General features: G+C 41.7%; 1 protein-coding gene across 2 annotated transcripts in view; it reads right to left on the bottom strand.

Annotated features, from left to right (window-relative positions):
* The window catches only part of IQGAP1 (IQ motif containing GTPase activating protein 1), a 114,073-nt gene that overhangs the window by 27,488 nt on the left and 61,142 nt on the right, over positions 1 to 25,443 (bottom strand). For both annotated transcript variants that reach the window (XM_008959859.4, XM_034939424.4), the window contains 13 exons: positions 25,077 to 25,161; positions 21,791 to 21,954; positions 21,437 to 21,597; positions 20,170 to 20,294; positions 18,407 to 18,570; positions 8,634 to 8,724; positions 8,288 to 8,455; positions 7,127 to 7,269; positions 1,720 to 1,890; positions 932 to 1,015; positions 763 to 834; positions 594 to 663; positions 34 to 242 (listed from right to left, as the gene is read on the bottom strand). In XM_008959859.4, coding sequence (XP_008958107.2) covers positions 34 to 242; positions 594 to 663; positions 763 to 834; positions 932 to 1,015; positions 1,720 to 1,890; positions 7,127 to 7,269; positions 8,288 to 8,455; positions 8,634 to 8,724; positions 18,407 to 18,570; positions 20,170 to 20,294; positions 21,437 to 21,597; positions 21,791 to 21,954; positions 25,077 to 25,161 — 1,707 coding nt within the window. The remainder of the gene's footprint in view (positions 1 to 33; positions 243 to 593; positions 664 to 762; positions 835 to 931; positions 1,016 to 1,719; positions 1,891 to 7,126; positions 7,270 to 8,287; positions 8,456 to 8,633; positions 8,725 to 18,406; positions 18,571 to 20,169; positions 20,295 to 21,436; positions 21,598 to 21,790; positions 21,955 to 25,076; positions 25,162 to 25,443) is intronic.

Here is a 25,443-nt window from a genome sequence, read left to right as displayed (position 1 = left end):
CGTTCCAAGGCCCCCGCTGGCACTGGGCCATACCTGCAACGTAATCTTATTTTTCACTAGCAGTCCAATTTTGATATCCATGAGATTGAGGTCATTCTCCAGCTGCTGGTTAGAACGAATGAGGGTGATAACCTCTTCCCGCATCTTCATAAGGTCAAGCTCCTCCTGAAAATCCTGGTCACTTTGGTCCAGCAGGTGGACAAATTTTCGGACCACAACCATAGGAGGATCCTCAGCATTGACTGACAGAAAGTATGCATCAAAGAATGGAGTTAGCAGAAAAAGTACTACGTCTCAGGAAATAGCATTGTCTTGAAAAAGTAGTCTATTCATACACATTTAATTTTGAGATGTGCTAAGACAACTATCAGGTGCAGTCTTCTGTGTCAGGCTATTGCTATGTTATGATAAAGGTTAATGCAACAAGCTAACAAGACACCTAGCCACATGTTAGCAAAGGGGCTTATGTCACAGGTCACACCCTCTCCCCCAAGCCTTGCCTTCAGGATAACAAAAGAGGTCTGTGGAGAATACCCTGAACTTGGTGGCTCCCAGCCACTGCCTCAACTCTTCACGCGGAGCCAGTTACTCACTGAGAGTCTTGTAGTCATCCCGAGCTTTGTTTGCCCGAATAAAAGCCTGGATTTTGATAATGTCATTTATCTAAGGAACAAAAAAGAAGAAGAAATTTCTCTGTTCATCTGTCTACCAAAAATATGGCAAAATTGCTCCTAATGGCCTGTATGATCCAAGGGTGCTTACATGGTCCCGGAAGTACTGCAGGCGATCTCGATAGCGCTTTCGAGCTTGGTGCATCCTTGCCAGGGACTGAATCTGTGGAAAAGGGATCCTGGAAATTAGAAGAGTCCTTCATCTCAACACGTGTTATACCTGTGCCCCTCATGGAGAAACCCTGTTCAGGCTACCATACCTTTACAACTTCATCTTTGTGGGAGCGCAGGTAAGCTAACCGATCTTGATATGCCTTCTTCTGCTTGTATCCTCTCCACTGTGACTGAAACAATCAAATGTTACAGAAGACATATTACTTCCCAAGCATCAATGGAAGTTAAAAAAAAACTTTCATCTTGATACATGATCCAAGTGCAATTTCATGATGAAGTTTTAGGAAGGACCACTTCCAGCAGTGACAGGGGAACAAGGGCACGGGCCATCCCTCCACTGGAAGAACACGATGGCTACATTCTACGTCCCCAACGTCAGCACAGCCCTGCACACCTTTTACAGTGCAGCCATACAGATTCATTTACTGGCTTCTTACAACAAACCAGGTGAGGAAGATAAGATACAATGGGGCATTCCCCTTTTACAGATGGGGACACAGACTTGGAGATTCACCACTGTCTGGCAGCAGTGCAGCCATCATTCCTAACTCAGAATTCTTTCCAGGACATTGTGCTACCTTATCATTGAAGCCAAACCACAGTTGTTTCCCTCAAGGTTCAAATCTTACAGAAAGGTACAGTCTTAGAAGAAGAGAGGAAGAGGTACCCAAGAACTGCCACTGTGCCAGCATTAAACACCTGTAGGCACACTACAGTTATATGGTAGTAAAGAGGAGGTACCTGTCAAAGGAAAGAGAAGACTAAGAGTCCAGCACTCAAAAAACACACTCAGACAGTCAATGGTGACAGCTGACCGTTTATTACCCCTGCTCTAGATGCCCGCTTGCTGTCTGTGTGATAGATTCTGAAATACCTGAATGCAGGTGATGGCAGGGATTTGTTTCTTCAGGAAATTCATCCTGGATCGGAATTCCTGTCGAACTAAGTATCCACGGCAGCGAGCCTGCAGCCTGGTGATCAGGCCTTCATTGGCCAGCCACAGCTGTTCTCGGTTATATGCGGCAGTCACCCCAGAGATAGAACTCTGAAAAAGCAGTGGTCACATTCAAAGACATTCACAGGCAAGAATGGATGCAGGTTTTCACGAAGTCTCATCCACAGCACACAAGCTAACACCTCCTGCTTCCTAAGTCTACACTAGATCATTAGCTACACAACAGGAATAAAGCCCTCAGGTCTGTTCTTTAGGACTAGGTTGTTCTCACACACGTCCTCCCAGCTAGAAAACATTTCATAAACAAAAACTTGATCTTCTTTTACTTCATATGTCATCTCACTTATCTACCTATCCAACACTCACTAGGCTGGGCACTGTGCTGGCTGATCTGGGGTCACTGTAGACAAGAACAGAGTGACAGGTACCCAACAGGGCTGTGTGCCACGTACCGAGGGACCCCTAGAATGTCACAATGCAGGACATCTCAGGGGGAGAGACCAGAGGTGACGACTGAAAATTGCTTCTCCAGGCAGATTGCAAATGGTCTTGAAAAGTAGCCTAGAGGGTTTGGACTGTTACTAAAGATACTGGAGAGCCAGGAAACTTTGTCAAGCAAAGGAATAAAACAATCAGATGTTTATTATTTATTTTAGAGACAAGATTTCATTCTGTCATCCAGGCTGGAGTGCAGTGGTACAATCTCAGCTCACTGCAGCCTCAAACTCCTGGGCTCAAGCAATCCTCCCACCTCACCTCCTGAGTAGCTGGGGCTACAAGTGTACCACCACACCTGGCTAATTTTAATTTTTTAAAAAATATTTTTTGTAGAGGTGAGTCCTCATTATATTGCCCAGGGTGGAGATTATTTTTAGAAAAACAATACTGTTAGGAAAGCAGCTGACAGATTAGAGTGAGAAGAGACTTCAACCAAGTGGGTGAATTACAATGCTGCTATTGTGATCCAAGTGACAGATGGCCTGGGCTTGAACAAGGGCAGCAGCAGTAAGAATGGTTAGGAACATCTAGTTACTTATCCAACATCTACCTTCTCCTTTCTCCTTGGTACCAGAGCCTCGATTTTTTTTTTTTCTGGGCAACACTGTATGCACTTAAAAGACTCCACGAGTGGCCAGGCGTGGTGGCTCACGCCTGTAATCCCAGCACTTTGGGAGGCTGAGGTGGGTGGATCACCTGAGGTCAGGAGTTCGAGACCAGCCTGACCAACATGGAGAAACCCCATCTCTACTAAAAATACAAAAATTAGCCAGGTGTGGTGGCGCATGCCTGTAATCCCAGCTACTGGGGAGGCTGAGGCAGGAGAATCGCTTGAACCTGGGAGGCGGAAGTTGTGGTGAGCCAAGATCGCGCCATTGCATTCCAGCCTGGGCAACAAGAGCGAAACTCTGCCTCAAAAAAAAAAAAAAAAAAAGACTTCATGAGGTAGAGCGAGGTCATGCGCTGTGAGCAGTAGTAGTATGGCAAGACCTTTGAGAAAGCTCCTTGAGAGAAACAGACAGCTGACAGTACACCTTTTTTGCTCTCCTTCCCCTTCTTCCTACTTCCTGCTTGGACTGCTAACTTGATGGTCAAAGCTCCAAACTGTCATTATAGGTGACAAGGTGACCTTGAGAATGGAAGCCACATGCTAAGAATGACAGAGCACAAAGATGAAGGATCCTGGGACAGATGATACCATCAAGCCACATTTTCCCTGGACTGCTGAACTGCAGAATCATTTCATGTGAGATAAAAATACAACCTTATACACTATTGCAGCCTCTGGTTTTTTCCTGTTAAACTGTGTTTGAGGTGTCTGCTGGACTTCTGGACTGCAAAATGAAGGGCAAAAACCTGGTGGTGGGGAAAAGGGCTAACGTCTGGAGGTACAGATTTAGGAGTCACAAGCACAAGGGTAAGGGCTGGAGCCACAGGCTTGAAAGAGATCACTCAGGAAGAATGTGTAGGAGAAGGCGGCCAATGGACTCTTTGTATAATTCAAGCAGAGGTCGAGAAAGGAAGGTAGCAAGAGAGATTAAGAAGGAACATTTAGAAGTAGGAAAATTAGAAGAGAGTTGTATGGCAGAAGCCAAAGGAATTGAGGGTTTGAGGAAGAGACTTTTGACAAGTCAAATATGATGAGTGCTCAGAATTGAATTTGGCAATTAAAAGGTTATTGATGAATTCTAAAATAAGAGTTTTACTAAGTAAAAGCTGGACAGGAAACCACACTGCTGTGAGCCAAAAAGTGGATGGTAACAGAGAGTGAATTAGTGACGAGTAGACTAACTTTCAAGGCCCTTAGCAAGAGTATGAATGTAGGTGAGGCCAGATCAGGGAAATTCCATGGGCTTTAAAATAATTTTGTATTATTATTTTTTCAAAGATGTGGGAAATAAACGTGCTTAAGTATGTAGGCTGCTACTTAAAATACAGTCCTTGGGCCAGCAGCATCAACATCACCTGAAAGCTTGTCAGAAACATAGATTTTCTCAGACCTCGCACTAGAATCAGAGCCTTCATTTTAACAAGATCCCAGGTGATTCAGACAGACATTAAATCCTGACAAGCACTGGAGGAAGAGCACGAAAAGTACAAGGTCTGCAAGGAACTGGGAGAGGATGAAATCAAGCAGTAAGATCAATAATGAGCTTTAGAAAGGATAGCTGTTTCCTCCAGAGAGAAAATGAAGAAGGAATCAGTGAAAATCCAAGTAAGTTCAAAGTACAGAGTGGTGAGTAGAGTGGGAGGATCTATATGTGATCGCCACTATTGTTGGCAGGGGAGGTAAGAGGTCAGGTCACATGCTGAAAATGAGGTAGCATCCCTTCCCTGTTTAAATTCTTAGGTCCATATATGCAAAACACTATTCAAACATGAGTGTTTCTGTGGAGGTTAATAAGATTCTCAAAGGTGTCCCTGAACTAACAAGAGTTAAAAATCACTCTGCTAGAAGTTGTACCCTGAATTCCTTAGCACAGCACATTAGGCCCTCAAGCTTCAACCTGGGCCTCTTGTCCTGCCACTCCTACCACGTGCCAGGTAATACACCATTCGTCTCTCCTTCAGTGGTCCATGTCCTTTCAGTACTCTGTGCTTTTTCCTTTTCTATTTTCTCTCCTACTTCCTTTTTATAATTTCAGCAAGCTCATCCTTAACTTTCCCTTTCTGTCTAGAACAGCCTTTTCTTTTTTTCCTCAGCTGCTAAAATATGTTACTCCAGGACAAAATGAAAAATTCCCTTAAGACTTCCCTTATTGTGCTGTGATTACAGCACCACTTCTCTCTGCCTTACATTACAGTACTCGGTTTTGTGTCTGCTGTTTTCACAACACTGTCAAACAATGGAAGGTAGAGACTCTCTGATACATATTTCTATCTTCTCAATGCCCAGAACAGAGTTCAATGAATTTAAATTTCATCACCTGTGAAATCATTAGCAATGAAGATGAAACACTGGAAGGGTAAGAGACTGTAACCCACCATATAAAGAGAACTTTAACCACAAGGTAGAAATCACCCATCTGATGTTAACTCCTAAATAAAGGGACTATTTCAGTTTTTCCACAGGTGTATTTTTGACTTGTTCCACACACGATTTGGGAAATATTGCCAAAGGGAAGTAAATGACCTTTTGAAAATCTTTTACTGTCGTTTTTCTCTAGGAATCCTGAATGTCTGTTAGTAATATGTCTAATGACCTACAGGAGCTTACTGAGCATCTTCCCCCAGTATATATTCCTCCCCTTTAACATTCATTAAACAACTCTGGTTTAAGTAACAGGAGTGCAGCACCAAGTTAAAACTTAAAAGTCCTCAACAGTCCATCAATGACAATGTAACTTCCCCTTTGAGAAAGTACTGCAAACTTAGCAGCTCACCTTAAAAACTACTAGGGGGCACAGACAAGCACAAATGTCACTAAAATTCGAATCCAAGTACATTAAATTCTGAATGAATACCAAGTTCTTTGGGAGCTTCAAAGGAAGATGAAGGGGGTAAGGAAAGTAAATTTTAAAAAGATTCATAGAGGAGGTGACTTGAGATGGGTGTGCTTGGAGGACTGAATTTTTAAATTAAATATTCCTTTTTTTGAGACAGGGTCTTGCTCTGTTGCCCAGGCTGGAGTGCACTGCTGTGATCATGGCTCGTTACAGCCTTCACCTCCCGGGCTCAAGTGATCCTTCTGCCTCATCCTCCCAAGTAGCTGGAATCACAGACACACACCACTATGCCCAGCTAATTTTTGTATTTTTTGCAGAGATGAGGTTTCACCATGTTGCCCAGGCTTGTCTTGAACTCCTGGGCTCAAGCAGTCTTTTTGCCTTAGCCTCTCAAAGTGCTGGGATTACAGGTGTGAGCCACCATGCCCAGCCTGAATTTTTTTCTTTTATGATACCAACAATCAGTACAAAGGGAAGGAAAGAATTTTGACAGATATAGATGGCAGGGGAGAGACATCTCATGACACAGAGACTTTGTTTGGTTCATGACTATATCCCCATTCCTTAGAAGAGTACCTGCCACATTTGAGGTATTCAACAAATAACTGTTGAATGGGCTGGGTGTGCTGGCTCACGCCTGTAATCCCAGTACTTTGGGAGGCTGAGGCGGGTGGATCACTTGAGGTCAGGAGTTCAAGACCAGCCTGGCCAACAGGGCAAAACCTCGTCTCTACTAAAATTACAAAATTAGCCAGGTGTGGTGCATGCCTGTAATCCCAGGTATTCGGGAGGCTGAGGCAGAAGAATCGCTTGAACCCAGGGAGGTGGAGGTTGCAGTGAGCCGAGAATGCACCACTGCACTCCAGCCTAGGTGACACAGTGAGACTCTGTTTAAAAAAAAAACAAAAAACAAACAAACAAACAAAAACTGTTGAATGGAACAGCATAAGCAAAGACACGAAGACACAGAAGATGAAAAAGTACTTTAAAAGCTCTATGAAAATGCTAACTTTATTTGAAAGTGCAGGTTGTAGCTAATATAATTTGTGGAACAGTTAGAAGAGAGACTGAAAATATAAACTGGGAGAGATTAAAATAGTTGCATTTAATGGAGTCAGCAACTTTTCATTTTTCTTTTATAGATCATCTAACTTTTCTTAGCATATGGTTTATATCACTTAATTCTATAATTCAGATGTTTTACAAATTCAGGCCTCAGTCACTCCCCCAACTACTACAAAAAAATTACCACAAAACAGCTCATTACATAACCTCAATTTTAGTCTAGGGCTTCTGACCACATGCCCTGTTCCTCTTAATTAATATTATAGCTTGAAAACACTTTCTCTCAGCTTCTTCTTACGTGAAGAAAGGTGACCTACCTGGATCTCCTCCCGAGAAAGCTGCATAGAATTTTGCACAAAATTTGGGGGTTCATCCCATCCTCCTTCCTGGGTCTCCAGATTGTGGTAATAATAATATCCACCTTTTACCCAGTGCTTCACCCACTTGCTGTTATTATCTCCTGGCAGAAAATAAAGGAAAGATAGAAGACATCCAGAGCCACACTCCCCAGCTGTACATCCAGAACTGCAGGATTATTAGTTAGTCTCACAGTCTAAATGAAGACCACTCCAAAAGCTGCTCCTTGGATCTGTGAGAGTAAAGGGGCATGCTAAGCTCCCATTAAATTATGGCTTTGTAATGACTAATTTAGCTCATTTATGTCTATAAGAAGAAAATACCTATGAAGTCCAATTATGGAATTAACCATGATTAACTTTGTTCACTCCAAAGCCAAAGTTTAAGGCCTGTCTGTCTTAAAAAATGTACAACCATTCAGCCTCTCCAGTTTTTCAATTTATTATTATTATTATTATTTTCAGACAGAGTCTTGCTCTGTTGCCCAGGCTGGAGTGCAGTGGCATGATCTTGGCTCACGGCAGCCTCTGCCTCCCGGGTTCAGGTGATTCTCCGGCCTCAGCCTCCCGGGTAGCTGGGATTACAGGCACACGCCACCACACTCAGCTAAGTTTTGTATTTTTAGTAGAGACAGGGTTTTACCATGTTGGCCAGGCTAGTCTTGAACTCCTGACCTCAGGCGATCTGCCCGCCTCAGCCTCCCAAAGTGCTGGGATTACAGGCGTGCGCCACCGCACCCGGCCCAGTTTTTTAATTTTTAAAAGTCCATAAAATGGGGTAAGAAATCTTATTTCTTTCCCTCTTTTTACAGACAAACTACTTTTAATTGCCTATAGGCTTAATCAGAGCTACTGCTACTCTGTGAAAGATAAACAGTTAAATATTTTAATCTTTCCCACATTCTCAGAAAATTGGCCTTATTAACACAGCTGTCCACAAGCGGGGGGGGGGGGGGAGGATATTTGCAAAAATAGGGATTTTATCTCCATTAAAATGAGCCTAAGTACTGTACATCTATGCTAAAAGGTCTTTCCCTATAGCTTATCCCTTTCCTCTACATCTGTCCCCTCATATACTCAAGGGTTAGCTTCAGGGCACATATGTATTATCCCAGAACTCACCTACTGCCAGTTTTTTCTTCTTGGCTTCAGCAAGGTCACTCTGGTAAGTTTCACCACATTCAGGGATAACTCCATATAAGCCAACATCAGGGGAACGAAGGGCACTCAGTGTTTTGCCAACATCACCACTTTCTACTGCCTCATTAATGGCAAAGATTCCTAAGGCAACTATTTCGGGAAAGAATTGTTACCAGAATAGTTTAGAGAGTGTCTAAATTCACATACTGCTTCACCTAACTATATCTACTGGCAAATTGTTCCCCCATACCTATCTTGGTCAAGCTGTATGGAGCACCTTGTCACCCCCAGCCTCCACCAAAACAGAAATAAAACAGGTGATACATACACTTCTGTGCTTCTTGGGTGTCTTTGTTGGACTGCCAGATTCCACCTTGAATTTCATCCAACCATAACACAGCTGACTCATCCTGGATTTCCTACATATCATTAAAAGCAAAATATTAAAGTCATGAAATCGGGGTACATGTAACATACACGTGAAGAAGGGGGCTTCCTAGACTCAATTAAATATGGAAGAACAGGCTTAAAAAATATGAGACACGTGGGTTAGTCAAATGGAAGAAGGAGGCATCAAAAAACTGGTAAAAAGTTGGATGCAGTGACTCACACCTGTAATCCAACACTTTGGGGGCGCTGAGGCAGAAGGAATGCTTGAGCCCAGGAGTTCGAGACCAGCCTGGGCAACATAGTGAGACCCCGTCTCTCTAAAAACAAACAAACAAACAAACAAACATAACTTGGCCAGGCATGGCGGTGCATGCCTATAGTCCCAGCTACTAGGGAGGCTGAGGCAGGATTGCTTGAGCCCAGGAGGTTAGGCTGCAGTGAGCCGTGTTCTTACCACTGCACTCCAGTCAGAGTATAGACCGGTCTCCAAAAACAAACAAACTGGTAAAGGTCATAAGATAAGGGAAATGGCTCACATGTAGGTGAAGATTATATAAAGATGAATTTAAGTGGTTCAGGAAGTTGTGAACAGCTAGAAGGGGCAAGAGGCCCAGACAGACTGGGAAGGGGTCCAGAGACTTTAACAGGGTGACAAGGGCCAGGGTATATATATGAATATGCAGTACTTATTTGAAAGCCTCCTTTGCCAACAATGTTCAGAGGAAGTTAACGTTCTCTATGACTACTAATGTTTTTAAGACTGTCAAGTCTTACTTTAACCAGAATCTTTGACTTATCACATTTAAAGCCAGAAGTCACTACAGGCAATCTACATTTCTCACTAGCTGATATCCTAAAACTTGAATGTTAAATCAGTTGCTGTGAATTTAAAAGCAAATTTTCACACAGAAATATAATGAATGTTGTGATTACTTTCCTTAGTACAGCTAACAAAAGCCTCACAGCATAGTCTGAGTTGACTATTGTGGATAGAGATGATGTATGATGTAGTGGAGGTGACTTACTTTCCTCTTCCTAAATTCGTTAAGACAAGTTTCTTTTTTAAAGGCGCTTATTGGTGACCATTTGCTCTGAATGGCATTTTAAACAGAATTAGATTAGTAGAAATACCTTCCTCTAATATCTTCCAATTTTTTTTTTTTTTTTGAGACAGAGTCTCGCTCTGTCACGCAGACTGGAGTGCAGTGGCGTGATCTCAGCTCACTGCAAGCTCTGCCTTCCAGGTTCACGCCATTCTCCTGCCTCAGCCTCCCGAGTAGCTGGGACTACGTGCACCCGCCACCACGCCCAGCTAATTTTTTGTATTTTTTTAGTAGAGACGGGGTTTCACCATGTTAGCCAGGATGGTCTCAATCTCCCGACCTTGTGATCTGCACGTCCCGGCCTCCCATAGTGCTGGGATTACAGGTGTGAGCCACTGCGCCTGGCCGTATCTTCCAATTTTCAAGAATGTGGCTGCCATATTTCAATTTGGGGAAGTAGCTTATGGATTAGCCCCAGGTAGTCACTACTGTTACTGAGAGTTAGCACAATAGGATTCTACTTCTACCTACTCTCAGTGTGATAGTCAGAATCAGAAACCACTGCTGATACCCCATTAGATTTCCATGGTCATACTGAGGTTATGTAGGTTTCAACGATCTCAAAAGAGTGGGGGTTCTTTATTAAGATGCCTGTAAGGTCTTTACAGAAAGCATCAATTCAGCAGATTACTGGGGCAATCTTCTCTAGAAAAGACAAGGCACTTCAGGTTTTAAAGTGGCCAGGTTGTGAGAGTCATGTTTGTGGTGATCTACGCAGACCCAACAAAATTAACATACTCCTGAGGCTTGAGCTAACAGCAGTTGGTATAAATAGCAGCTCAAAAATTCATTTAGATTGCTTGATGTGAATATAATTTGCCAAGGCATGAATGAGGCAGAATAAAGAACTTGGTAAATCACCATAACTATGTGCCCAAATGAGGCAGGGTCTGAGCTTTGACGCAAAGTGAAACGTTTCACTGCCCAACAGTTGAAGTCACAAAACCTTAGGGAAGGCTTGGCTTTCCTCCTGTTTTATTAGAGAAAGACACAACATTTCACTCCATATAGTGAAGCAGCCACAATCCCTGCAATTTATAAAGAGTGCAGGTGACAGGATAAGGCCAAAGGAAAGCATCTGAAATTGAAAGCAGTGATTTCTCTTAAATGCAGTCTTTTAGAAAGATCATTTAACCTAATTATGGTAGGTGCTGGCCTTACAATTCTAAGAGGCACTGTCCCAATTTTAAGAAGCTCACAGTCTTGGGAAAGGGAAAGAGTAAACAGATAAATAGAATGCAAGAACAAATAAATCACTTAAAAGCTGCAGAACCTAGTACCTTCCTACCACTAGTCGCTTTCTATTACTGAAAATAGAAAATGACCACACACTATCCCCTAGAGTCCTAAGAATAACTGCTGGAAATACTAGACAATAGTTCCAATGTGAGACAATACAATGAATGAGTCAGCTGCAGGCTTGTGACAACTTAAATTGTGAAGTCATAAGCGAGAGGGCTGATGGTCTAGTCTCCAAGAGAAGCAGCAGAAAAATCCTCGTATCATAAAAACAGAAGCATTTCCACAGAAACAAGCCATTTTTGGTTCACTTCTGGGATAATCATACAACAGATATCTGAGCAGAATCTGCTGTAAGCAAAGTTGTGAGACTTAGCACAACCTCCCTTGCATTGAGAAAGGCAGAACCTTTCTAAGCATTCAGAATTCTTTCTTCCCTGCCCCATGCAGATTAAAGTAAAACCTTTCATACATACTCCTTAAGAAATAAGCAATAGAGCAATAGTATGAAAGGCAAGAAAAAGTGAATGGATGGGTGTGTCAGGTGTTTCAGGGAAACATTAATACAGAAAAGCCCCTCACCAGAATGAAGAAGGAAAGAGAGACAGCATACACTACCTCATCCCAGTGTAAGAAGAAAGAACAGGTTCTTTCTGCTCCAATTAGACTGAATAAAATGACAAAACCCAAATCCTTCTGGTAAAATTTGTTTTAAAGAGATTACCTAAAGATTAACTCAAATGACTGAGCAGAGTGTTAAAGCCCAGGCTAGATATTATGGAGAGAAAACAGATTTGCTGTAAAAATGCTATCTAAGATATATTCAAGCACAGCTCCCTAACAACTCTGACACTTAGAAACACACTGATTGCATTTCAGAAGAGGTAAAGAGATAGGGACCAGAAGTCAGAATTTAAAAAAAGAGTGGGCAATGATTGGAGGTAGAAGAGGTGAAGAAGCCACAAACACAGGAAAAGGGGGAAGAGGCAAAGGAATGACTATGTTATGTACATGTATATATGGAAAGCACACACTCACACACCCCTCTAAAGGGCACTTCTCATCACTCAAAACTTTTTAAAAAGACTTTACTTACTATGTGGCTTGGTTTGCATGTGTGATGATAGACCCAATATTACATATATAAATATATAACCACATATATACCACATACACACATAAACACACATACACAAATCTGTACAACACGTTTATCAACTACACAACATAAGCACTGACCAATCAGGATGGAGCAGAGTCCTTATGGTCACTGCTGGTTTAGTTGCCATATAGTGGGATTTCAATTAGAGTTGGGGAGTGATGGCACAGATATGGGAGGGTTGGGACAGTAACAATGTACCAAACAAAATAAAAGAATTTCAATGTCCTAACAACTGGTACAGCTGTGCTGGTGTGAACCAGCTGATTACTAGCTACATGTATATAAGCATGTGTGCATAAGTGCATATACACACATGGAGGTCAGAGTGAGATTTAAGTCATTCTTTTTTTTTGAGACAGAGTCTCGCTCTGTCGCCCAGGCTGGAGTGCAGTGGCCCGATCTTGGCTCACTGCAAGCTCCACCTCCTGGGTTCATGCCATTCTCCTGCCTCAGCCTCCCGAGTAGCTGGGACTAAAGGCGCAGGCGCCTACCACCATGCCGGGCTAATTTTTTTTTTTCTTTTTCTTTTTTTTTTTTGTATTTTTAGTAGAGATGGGGTTTCACTGTGTTAGCCAAGATGGTCTTGATCTCCTGACCTCGTGATCCACCTGCCTCGGCCTCCCAAAGTACAAAGATTGCAGGTGTAAGCCACCGCACCCAGCCGATTTAAGTCATTCTTATTCTTTCTTCCTTTTTGAGATGCAGCTTCGCTGTCACCCAGGCTGGAGTGCAGTGGTATGATCTCAGCTTACTGCAACCTCCTACTCCCGGGTTCAAGCAATCCTCCTGCCTCAGCCTCCTGAGTAGCTGGGACTACAGGGGTGTACACCACACCTGTATTTTTAGTAGAGATGGAGTTTCGCCATGTCAGCCAGGCTGGTCTCAAACTCCTGACCTCAAGTGATCCGCCTGCCTTGACCTCCCAAAGTGTCGGGATTATAGGCGTAAGCCACCACATACGGCCTAAGTCATTCATATTCTTAATTATAAAATGAGTTCTTGAGGAGCCCTGATATCCATGTCTTGCATTCAGACTGTACTACTCATGACTAGTAATCCGCTTTTATCAAGAGTCCCACAAACACTAAATTTAATGAAGAGAGACGTGACATTAGTGAAAATGGTAAAGACCTCTGAAAATCCTCTCCACCATGAAAAACAAACAAAAAACATTGGTACACTGGCAAACAATCACCAGCATCAGTTTTTCTTTTTTTGAGATGGAGTTTCACTCTTGCCACCCAAGCTGGAATGCAGTGGTGCTCACTGCAACCTCCACCTCCTGGGTTCAAGTGATTCTCCTGCCTCAGCCTCCCGGGTAGCTGCGATTACAGGTGCCTGCCACCACGCCTGGCTAATTTTTTGTATTTTCAGTAGAGATGGGGTTTCACCATGTTGGCCAGGCTGGTCTCGAACTCCTGACCACAGGTGATCTGCCCACCTGGGACTCCCAACGTGCTGGGATTACAGGGATGAGGCACTGCGCCCAGCCCCTTTTTTTTTTTTTTAAAGACAGGGTCTTGCTTTGTCACTCAGGCTGGAGTGCAGTGGTGCAATCTTGGCTCACTGCAACCTCAGCCCCCTAGGCCCAAGTGATCCTTCCATCTCAACCTCCCAAGTGCCTGGGACCACAGGTGCACACCACCATGTCCAGCTAATATTTTTATTTTTCGTTAAGACAGGGTTTTACCATCTTGCCCAGCCTGGTCTCAAATTCCTGGGCTCAAATTATCCACCCGCCTTGGCATCCCAACGTGCTGGGATTACAAGCATGAGCCACTGCACTCGGCCAGTTTTTTCAATACGGTAGAAATTAACCAAAGGCTTGCAGAAATTGGAGAATGCATTCAAGAAAAACAGCTGAAACTCAGTAAGAACAGTGAGTTCTGTGGTGCTTTAAACTCCCCTATTCCAATCTGCCCCTCCTACCATCCCTTCAAAGCCCCATTCCCAAAGAACTCTCATTAGCTGACCTGTTCAGAGGTCACACTCGCATGGCTGTCTTTATTTGACCTGACCAAGAGCTCATCCAGTGCAAACAGCCTTTTCTCCAAAAGCAATTGTCAAAAACATTAAGGATAACAGTTTAGGCAAACAAGAGACTAACTAAAAACCTTATAAGGAAAAGCTGGAGAATGAGATGTTCATGGAGAGCTCTGACAACTTGACATATTCCTGGATGGGATCTAGGAGGCCACAGTGCATGTGTGGGCTGTGCACATGCTCAGAAAAGATCTGATAAAGCTCTTGTTTAGCATATCATCATGAAATATAAAATGGGCAACCAGCGGCCCTCAGGGCTGCTCTGTCTATGGAGAAGCCATTCTTTTATTCCTTTACTTTCTTAATAAACTTGCTTCCACTTCACTCTATGGACTCTCTCTGAATTCTTTCTTGTGTGAGATCCAAGAACCATCTCTTGGGGTCTGGATCGGGACCCCTTTCCTACACAGTACTGCAGCTCAAAACAAAACACAAAATATCCCCCACACAAAAAACTCCGGACCATGTGGCCTCACTGGTGACTTGTAACAAATGTTTAAAGAACTAGCTAATCCTTTACAAACTCTTTGAAAATATAAAAGGAACACTTCAAGTCATGAGGCCAGTATTACCCTGATACCAAAACCAAACACAAAGATATCAGAAGAAAATAAAACTACAGACCAAATTTAAATTAAGATCTTTTGCTCGCTAAATTTGTAACTCAGTGATAAACATTTTTAAAAACACTCCCAAATGGCTGATGGAGACTTAGATGCTCAGGTGATGCCAAAAACAAAAAACAAAACAAAACAAAACAAAAAAACCCAAACCAAAAACAAACAAACAAAAAACAATTCCACCCAATGTGTAGTTCACCCAGCTGGGCCTGGCAATGTTAAGCAATTTTTCCTTTAACTCCCCCGACTTCCTCCGCCTTTGATGAAGTCTGAAAAGTTATTCCACAGCAAAGGAAATGCTTCAAACTCTATAGTCACATCCTCAAAAAGTTTTACTCCGATGACCCAAACAAAACGCACACACAGCCTTTTGAATTATTTACACTTTATCTATTCCTGACTTGATAGACATACTGTTTTTTTTCCACTGTGGCTATCAGGAATAATGCTACTATGAAGATAAAGTTGTTAAAGTAATTGTAACATAAACTCATCTTTTAAAATGTTTGTCTTACCCGCTACCTAGTTTGCTGAGGAAATTGACAAGGTTTATGCCTCTTTTTATGCTGTTGCTGTCTAGGAAGTTGCCTTGTATGTAGTAGGCCCTCAAATAATTGTTGATTAAAGCATAATTAACATCTGTTTTCTAATTGTGATTGATCTCCTTTTCAGTGCTTACTAAGTAACAACAACTGGATAGAACGATAGCCTTCAGAAGACTCCTGAAGTGAGGCAGCAAGCGGAAGGGCTAAAAGAAATTTTTAATTCTGAGTAGCCAGACGTATAAAAACAGACCAAGGCTTTAGTGTACTGGAGCTTTTTGCACACTGACACTCATGTGGGCTCTGTAAGTTTTGGTGAAGGGTAGAGGAGTGGGTAATTTTATATGTTGGTAATATTATGATGTTGACTGATCTCCTTTGATTACACTGGCATGGCAGTAGTTGACATTACCATGTCCTAATCATGTAAGCGTAGTATCTGATAGTTACTACCAGGTTTCATTTAAGAGATATAATTATGCAGAATGTCACTTGATGCTGTGGAGAGGGTTGAATCACAACTGCTATTTCATAGCCAGGAAATTGAGATCAACTGATTTTACTTACTCGGATAAGAAGTAGTTGGCTCTAGGGAAGCTAGAAATGGAAGTCTCTGTCTTTGATTCATTTTATTAGATTAGTGTTTCCCAAACTTGGCTGGTCATCAGAACAATGAAAAAGTCATTTTTAAAATACAGATTCCTAAGCTTAAAGTCTAATTCTACTGATTCAGAATCTCTAATGTGTCAGGCTGCAATGATTCTATGTATGCTAGTGGTAGTAATGTTTGTTTTTGCTGCTAAGAAAGTCCAAAGGGAGCCTTATATCTGACTGTCAGAGGAGTGGGGTTTCGGAGAATAAGCTAGGTCGGCTTCTGTATCTAAAAAGGGAAGTACATTGAAGATACAACTTATATAGCTGTCACTCATGCTAAGTGTCTATCAAATCACGAATAAAGTGCAAATAATTCATATGTCATCAACTCATGAATGGATAAATAAAATGTGGTAAAGTGGAAATAATCCATGTGTCATCAACTCATGAATAAATAAAATGTGGTACAGTCACACAATGGAATATTATTCAGCAACAAAAAGAAATGAAGTGCTGCTGCTACAGCTTGGATAAACTAAGCTAAAAGAAGCCAGTCACAAACGACCATACATTGCATAACTCCATTTATATGAAATGTTCAGAATAGACAAACCCATAGACAAACCAGCAGTCTGATGGTTGCCCAGGGCTGGGGGAGATTAAGGGAAAATGAGTGACTACTAATGGGTACTGAGTTTCTCTTGGGGTGATGAAATGTTCAAAAATTGACTGTGGTGATGACTGCACAATTCTATCAACGTACTAAAGTCTACTGACGCTGAATTACATGATATGTGAATTACGTTTCAATTAAGTTGTCACAAAAAACCTTCATGACATTATCTATTAAAGCTTCATATATGTGTTCCCTATGGCCATAACTCCTCTCCAAAATGTATACCTAACAGAAATGCACATATATGTTTTTAACCAAAATTAAAAATTCATAGAAGCACTATTTACAGGCCATGGGCGGTGGCTCATGCCTGTAATTCCCAACACTTTGGGAGGCTGAGGCGGGCAGATCACTTGAGGTCAGGAGTTCGAGACCAAACTGGCCAACATGGTGAAACCCCATCTCTACAAAAAATACAAAAAATACAAAAAAAAAAAAAAAAAATTTTAGCCGGGCATGGTGGCTCTCGCCTGTAATCCTAGGTACTGGGGAGGCAGAGGCAGGAGAATTGCTTGAACCTGGGAGGCAGAAGTTGCAGTGAGCTGAGATTGCGTCATTGCACTCTAGCCTGGGTGACAGAGCAAGACTCCGTCTCAAAAAAAAACAAAGAAGCCCTATTTACAACAGTCTGAAAAAACAAACAAAACAACAAAAAACTTCACCAATAATATATAACCACACAATGAAATAGTACACAACAATGAGAATGAGCAAAGGATGGCTCCATGCAACCACATGGATGCATATCATTAACATTATTTAGGGCAACAGAAGCCAGACACAAAAGAGCACATAAGGTATGATCCCACTTAAATACAGCTCAAAAGTGGACGGAAATGAACTGTGGTGTTATTAATAGAAATCAGAATAGTGCTTACCACCAAATGGAGGGTGGCTAAGGGTGGAAGGGGATATGAGGAAGGTCTCTGTGGTGCTGGTAATGGGTTCTACAATCTGACTGCCAAATACACAGGTGTGCCTCCTTTTGAAAATTTATGCAATTGCATACCCATCTACCTTGTTCATTTTTCTGGATCATATATATATATTTTTTTTTTCTGGATCATATATATGTATATATACGTGTATATATATATATATATATACACGTATATATATACACACACACACACACACATATATATATATATATTTTTTTGAGACGGAGTCTTACTCTGTCCCCCAGACTGGAGTGCAGTGGCGCAATCTCGGCTCACTGCAACCTCCACCTCTCAGGCTCAAGTAATTCCTGTGCCTCAGCCTACCAAGTAGCTGGGATTACAGGCATGCACCACCACGCCCAGCTAATTTTTGTATTTTTTTTTTTTTTTTTTAGTAGAGATGAGGTTTCACCATGTTGACCAGGCTGGTCTTGAACTCCTGGCCTCAAGGGATCTGCCTGCCTTGGCCTCTCAAAGTGCTGTGGGATTACAAGGCGTGAGCCACTGCACCAAGCCCTGGATCTTATATTTCAGTAAAGAATTTACTGAAAGAGACACAAAAGACTGTCAACAACAAACAAAAGAACAAAAACCCAAATGTGTAGAACAGCATGAGCTCCTAGAAGGTGGAGCCTATGTCTCTCACATTTTTGTGTCCCTCCAGTGCTTTGAATCTAAGGGTGCCCAGAAGGCATTCACTGAATGAATCAAGGAAGATATTCCTACCTCTACCTTTGTTCTAGGAGGGCTGAGGTGCTCTCAACATAAAGAACAATTCCGATGCCACTCACCTGGGCTTTCTCTCTCTTCGCTCTAATCAGCGTGTCTTGGTAATGCTGGGCCACTTCTGCAAGGACTCCCTCAAGTTTAGCTGCAGGAATCTGTAGGGCCTGCAGAGTCCTTTGGGCATCACCTTCATCCAGGGCTTCATTAATTAAACCAATGGCTAAAATCCCTAAATATAAAGAGACAGAAAGTTTTTTTTTTTCTAATTAAGGAAGTATATAAACAAATCAATCATGGAACATGCTAACTAATCATAAATCCACCTAAGAGTAACCATGATTCAAACTGCAACTTACCATCCATTAAGCAGCACTGTTTTCATTTTTTAATTAGTATTTATTTCAACTAAACTCGCTTGTATTCATATTCCTATTGAATGCTCAAGTCCTTTTGTTTCATTTTTAATTGCTCTAACTTAAAAGCGATGAGGATTTTTATGAAACTGGCCTTACTGTATAGCTTTCAGGTACACTGGAATGTGTAATCAAAAACATTCTTGAGTCACAAAGGATTCACGAAGAGTCTTAAAAAGGTTCAAGGGTTCTTAAAAAGTCATCTAATTCAACACTTTTATAGAAGGAATAACAAGGCTTAGCAATCTCTTCTCCAAGATTACACAGCAAACAAATGGCAGAAGAAAGATCCAAGCGCAGGGCTCCCTAATGCGAAGCAAGGCTCTTCCCACCAAGTCAGTTGAATATTTCTCCCAGGAAATACAAATTAAAATTAGAAACGTTCACTCCCCAGGTATCTTAGGCAGCCGTACTGCTTTTGTAAGGACTCTGCTGTATAATAAAAAGTCTGGCTGGTCTTTGTCTCTGGGGGAGCGTCTAAGACCCTTGGGATATCCTGAGTGATAGGTATGTTTCTGTGATTCATGGTGGGCCCCTCCGCCCACACCTGAATTTATGCCAACCAATGACTCCTGGTTGGCCTCATGAGAGTTTAAGGATGGAGGCTGGCCATGCTGGAAAGATCAACCACTGAGGTATAGAGTCACGTGATACCAGCCTGGCCTCCCATTCTCCAGGGAGCAGAGGCCAAATGAAAATTGAGTTTAATCGCAAAGCCAATACTATCAATCACGCATATGTAACGAACCCAAATAAAAACTCTGGACACCCAAAACTCAGGTGAGTTTCCCTGGTTGGTGATACACGTCAATGTGCCAGGAGAGTGACACATCCTGAGAACACAGAAGCTTCATATTGGGGACTCTCACAGATATTGCCTGATGATTCTCTTCTTTCAGCTGATCCTGATTTACATATTTTGTAATAAAATTTTAATCGTAAGTCTAGCATTTTCTTGAGTTCTGTGAGTCATTCTAGCAAATTATTAAACCTGAGCGGGTAGAAGGATCCTCCAAATTTGCAGCCAGTTGTTCAGAAGTACAGTGGCCTGGGAACCCTGCAGCTTTCAGCTTGTGTCTGAAGTGAGAGGAGTCTTGCGGAAGACCATGCCTACAACCTGTGCAATTTGACCTAATTCCATGTAGTGTCAGGACTACTTGTTATAACAGCATTTAAAAATAACAGATCATGTTCAATTCACCTCCCCCAAAATTTAGTTCTTACTGGACATATACCTAATTATAGCAATTGCCTGGTGTTCTCAAAACAATATCCAACTTTAGCCTTTTGTGTTATATAGATATTTTCAATCTCTCACCCAAAAATCCTTCTAGGAGTAGTATTTTGAACCACTTCATGGAATCACATCATCATTAATGGTGACATTATTTGGGGAGGACAGGAAGATAACTCACTCTCATGTTCCTCTTGCACCACCAGGTTCACATGGTCCACGCAAGCTTGGATATCATTCCATGTAATGAATTCATTATTCTCTGCATGTGCCTGAGCCTTCAGTTTCATCAACTCATCGAGATACCTGCCCCAGACCCCCAAGTAAAAAGAGCATTAAGCACAGCATGTTTAAATATTCAAGGAACAAAGATTGCTAGGGTATCCCAACCATTTGATATATTCTCAAGACCAGTTTTGGAACTGCATAGTTACTTTAAACAAAGTGCAAAAATGCAACAGAAATCACTTATTCTCAATATCCTGTTACATATTCTAAATTCCATGTTAAGACTAACTCTAGAATTAAAGGCAGCAGTTCAAGCAATTCCTCCATAGACAAGAAAAAAAGGCTACATATGAGCTAATAAATGCAGGAGGAATGACAGAGCAACAAATCATCATTCAGCAACTTTTACTGAAGGTACTGATTTAGGAAAGATTATCAATTGGGTTAAAAATATCAGGTGAATGCTTAATGGAAAACTAGATATTTTGACGGTGCAAAAGAGATGATGTTCTAGTGATGAGGGAAAAACGTAAATACGCAATGGAAGTATAAGTGGTCTCCCTAATCCAGGGATCAATCTTAGTATCTCTAATGGTGGGATGGTGGGAAAAGTGGGTTTTATATGCCTATTGACATGAGGCAATATGAAATACACATCATCAAAAATGTTGAACTGAATCGTGACAAGCCTAGAAATTTAATTTCCAATTTACAGGAATAAGGCAAATATGAGAAAGCAACTAGAACTATCCATAAAATAGGCAATTGGTCCCATCCCTTTAACAAGTCAGTCTCATGAAGAAAGGGACAATTCTAGATTAAAAGATACTCAAGGGACACAACAGCCAGATATAAAACATGTTCCTAGGCTAGAACTTGTTTTCAACAAAACAGCTATAAAGGACAGTTTGGGAACAACTGAAGAAGAATGAAAATGAACTAGCTAGGGTTAGATGATATTTAAAAAGTATTATTTAACTTTGTCAGAGATAGTGTTATTTTGACTATGTAACATATTTCAATAAGCCTACTTATATATTTAGGAACGGAATGTCATATTTTTCAGCATAACAAAGAATTAAATGAATCAAAGTAGAACCAAACAAAAGTATGACCATGATAAAGTAATAATGCCTGCAAAGAAAATCGGAGCACTGACATACAAAAGACAAGGTTAACAGCTACGTAATGGATTTATTCCCTTCACTCTGGACACCCACCTCTGACAGTTTTCTTCCTCAATATTGGTAAGACCAGTAACTGAACTGCTCAATTGCTTCCACACTGTATTCACATCTCCTGATTCCAATGCCCTGTTGATCAGGGCCACCGATGACAACATCTCCACTGCGACAGAGAGCTCTGGGTGGGTGAGATTATGCTGTACAGAAAGGGACAGAAGGGAAAACAGTGAGGAAAGACATTCTCCAAGACCCAGGGAGTTATAAGTTTAATAAAACCGTAAGAAAACCAAGTTTATGCAAAAAAGTTCTACCTAACCACAGGAAGAAGTGGGTATTACACTCACGTCCACCCAACTTTGCTCACAAACAGGACAGGTTTAGTGAACTCACTTCAGGACTTTGTCGCTGCAGGGTAGCCAGCTCCTTCTGATAGAGATCGGCAGCAAATGGATACACCTGGGGCAGCTGGGCTTCGGGATTCATCAGTTCCAAAACAGTCTTCTCAGCAACACCCTTCTGGATTGCAGCATTAATCAGTGCTACTGCTGCCAATCCTGTGTAAAAAACAGGAGTCAGAAACGCAGTGGGCTTAGAGAGCCCTCAGGGGGAAGAAGGTGCCAATCTTCACGGGAAAAATATCACATTCTGTGGCTATCAGCCATGAAGTTTGAAGTGGAACTTTCGTCTTTAAAAAAGCAGCCTCCTTTGTATGAAGAAGGGTGAACTGTACGGTATGTGAACCATGTCTCAATCAAGATGTTTTCTTCAAAAAGCAGCCTCCTAACTGTTCTCCTCATCCCTATTTTCTTCCCGTTCAATTCATCCTATATGCTACCACTACTTCCCACCTAAACCACCTCTTCCTTCTCCTACTGCCTGGCTTCTTAAGCTACCATTCAAAGCTTTCTACAATCTTTCCACCCCTTGATCTTACACAACTCAGCCCAAAACATTTACAAAATTTGTATTCTAACCACCATTCCTCAAAGACATCTTTCACTACCTGTACTTCGGCTCCCACCTCCTTTTTCCCTCATTGTCCTGCACTAGGACGTTCTTTTCTCACCTCTTTCACCATCCAAATCTTAGCAATCCCTTAAGTCTCACCTCCTCCAGATATTTCCCTAACAAATCATGAAGTGTGTGCGAGCCAAAGTGAGGCTATATTGACTCCAGTTCTACCTTTAAAACTGGAGTAACTTGGCCAGGCACGGTGGCTCACGCTTGTAATCCCAGCACTTTGGGAGGCCAAGGCAGGTGGATCACGAGGTCAGGAGATCGAGACCATCCTGGTCAACACGGTGAAACCCCGTCTCTACTAAAAATACAAAAATGAGCTAGGTGTGGTGGCACGTGCCTGTAATCCCAGCTCCTCGGGAGGCTGAGAGAGGAGAATCGCTTGAACCAGGGAGTCAGAGGTTGCAGTGAGCTGAAATTGTGCCACTGCACTCCAGCCTGGCAACAGAGTGAGACTCCGTCTCAAAAAAAAAAAAAAAAAGGGGGCACACAGACCAACAGAACACCATAGAGAACTCAGAAACAAAGCCACACATTTACAGCCATGAGGAGAACATTTTTTGACAAAGGCACCAAGAACACACATCAGGGAAAAGACAGTGCTATGGTTTGGATTGGTTTATTTGTCCCTACCAAATCTCACATTGAAATTTGATACCTGACATCACCCTAAGGGTATGAAAAAAAAAAAAGAAGAAACTTGATCCCCAGTGTGGTGGTGTTGGGAGGCAGGGCCTAGTAGGAGCTGTGTGGGTCATAGGAGCAAATGTCTCATCAATGGCTTTGTGCCATTCTCATGGTAGTGAGCTCTTGCAAGATTGGATTGGTTCTTGGGGAGAATGGATTAGTTCTCATTAGAATGGGTTGTTATAAAGCCAGGACCCCTACTCACTACCCCGGGGATCGGTCTCTCTTCACATGAGCCCACTTGCCCTTTGATCTTCTCCTTCATATTTTGATGCAGCACAAAAGCCCTCACCAGAAGCTGAGCAGATGCTGGTGCCTTGCTTCTTGCACAGCCTGCAGAGCTGTGAGCTAATAAATTACCCCGCTTCAAGTATTCCTTTATAGCCACGTAAAATGGGCTGAGACAGACAGTCTCTTCAATAAATGGTGTTGAGAAAACTGGATAACCATATGCAGAAGAATAAAGCTAGATCCCTATCTCTCATAATATACAAAAATAAATCAAAATAGATTAAAGACTTAAATCTAAGACCTGAAACTATGAAGCGACTGGAAGAAAACATTGGGGAAATGCTTCAGGACACTGGTCTAAGCAAAGCCATTTAGCTAAGACCTTAAAAGCATAAGCAACGAAAGCAAAAATAGACAAACAGGACTATGTCAAGCTAAAAAGCTTCTGCACAGCAAAGGAAACCAACAACAAAGTGAAGAGACAACATATAGAACAGGAGAAAACATTTGCAAACGATCCATCTGAGAAGAGAACAATAACCAGAATATATAAGAAATTCAAACAACAGCCAAAAAAAAAAAACCAAAAAAAAAACCCCACAAATAATCCAATTTTTACGTGGGCAAATAAGCTGAATAGATTTTTATCAAAAGAAGACACACAAATGGCCAACAGGTATATGAAAAAATGCTCAACATCATTAATCATCAGGGAAATACACATCAAAACCACAATGAGATACTTTCTCACCCCAATTAAAATGGCTTTTATCAAAGACAAAAAATAACAAATGCTGGGAAGGCTGCAGAGAAAGGGCTCATACACTGTTGATGGGAATGTAAATTACTATAGCCGCTACGGAAAACAGGATGGAGAGTCCTCAAAAAATTAAAATAAAACTACATATGATTCAGCAATCCCATTGCTAGGTATATGGCCAAAAGAAAGGAAATCAGCACTCCCAAGTTTATTGCAGCTGTATTCACAATAGCCAAGATATGAAATCAATCTAAGCGTCCATCAATGAATAAATGGTTAAAAAAAAAAAAAAAAAATAGTGTATACACATAATGGAATATTATTCAGCCATAAAAACTGAAGGTCATTATGTTAAGTGAAATAAGCCAGACACAGAAAGGCAAATACCTCCTGATCTCACTCATATATGGAAGCTAAAAAAGTGGATCTCACAGAGGTAGAGTTGACTGGTGGTTCCCAGAAGCTGGGAAGGGTAGTGGGAAGGAGGACATAGAGAGGTTGGCTAATGGGTACAAAATTACCATTAGATACAAGGAATAGGTCTAGTGTTAGACAGCACAGTAGGATGATGATAGTTAACAATAATGTATAGTTCAAAACAGAAGAACTGGAATGTTCCCAACACCAACAAAAGATAAATGTGTTAGGTGACAAATATTCCAATTACCCTGATTTGATCATAACACATTGTATGCATGTATCAAAATATCATACGTCAGTGCTTCTTGGTTGGTGTCAGTGCTTCTTGGTTGGTTTAAAAAACAAAACACATGTACCCTCAAAATATGTACAACGATTACACAGCAATTAAAACCACCACAACAACAAACTGGAGGAACCCTCCTGCCACCAAAAGTACCTGGCAGTTGGTTATCGCTAGTAGGCTCAGAGTGGGGGATGACGATGACAGAAGCTAACCTCACACCCTTCAATAACACAAAGCCACAACTTTCCTCCCATACAATTTCAATGGACTCTTACTTCTCTGATATTGCTGGGCAGCACTGTTTGCAGCATCCACTCCAGACTGCAGCTCCTCCTTCTGCAGGGGGTCAGTCTGACCACTCTGAGCAAAGCAAAGAAAATTATGTAAAGATTACTCATTCCTACGACTCCAGGCCTTAAGGTTCTCATCTCTCAAAAGCAGTCACTAGGGACAGAGAGCCATAGTCAAAAGTGACAGCTCAGGCTACATGCAGCCAAGGTGGCAGCCCCAGGTAGAGCCAAATGCCTTTGCCAAAGCTGGGGTAGAGTGACTTTACAGATACCAGTACATTCTTAAACATATTACATGAAAAGCCTCAAAAAGTTCTAAGGAAAAAGTGTTTGTAGAATCTTAAGCACGTTA

Source organism: Pan paniscus, chromosome 16 (genome assembly GCF_029289425.2).
Source record: "Pan paniscus chromosome 16, NHGRI_mPanPan1-v2.0_pri, whole genome shotgun sequence".
Lineage (NCBI taxonomy): Eukaryota > Metazoa > Chordata > Mammalia > Primates > Hominidae > Pan > Pan paniscus.
This window is presented reverse-complemented; position numbering and strand designations above follow the sequence as displayed.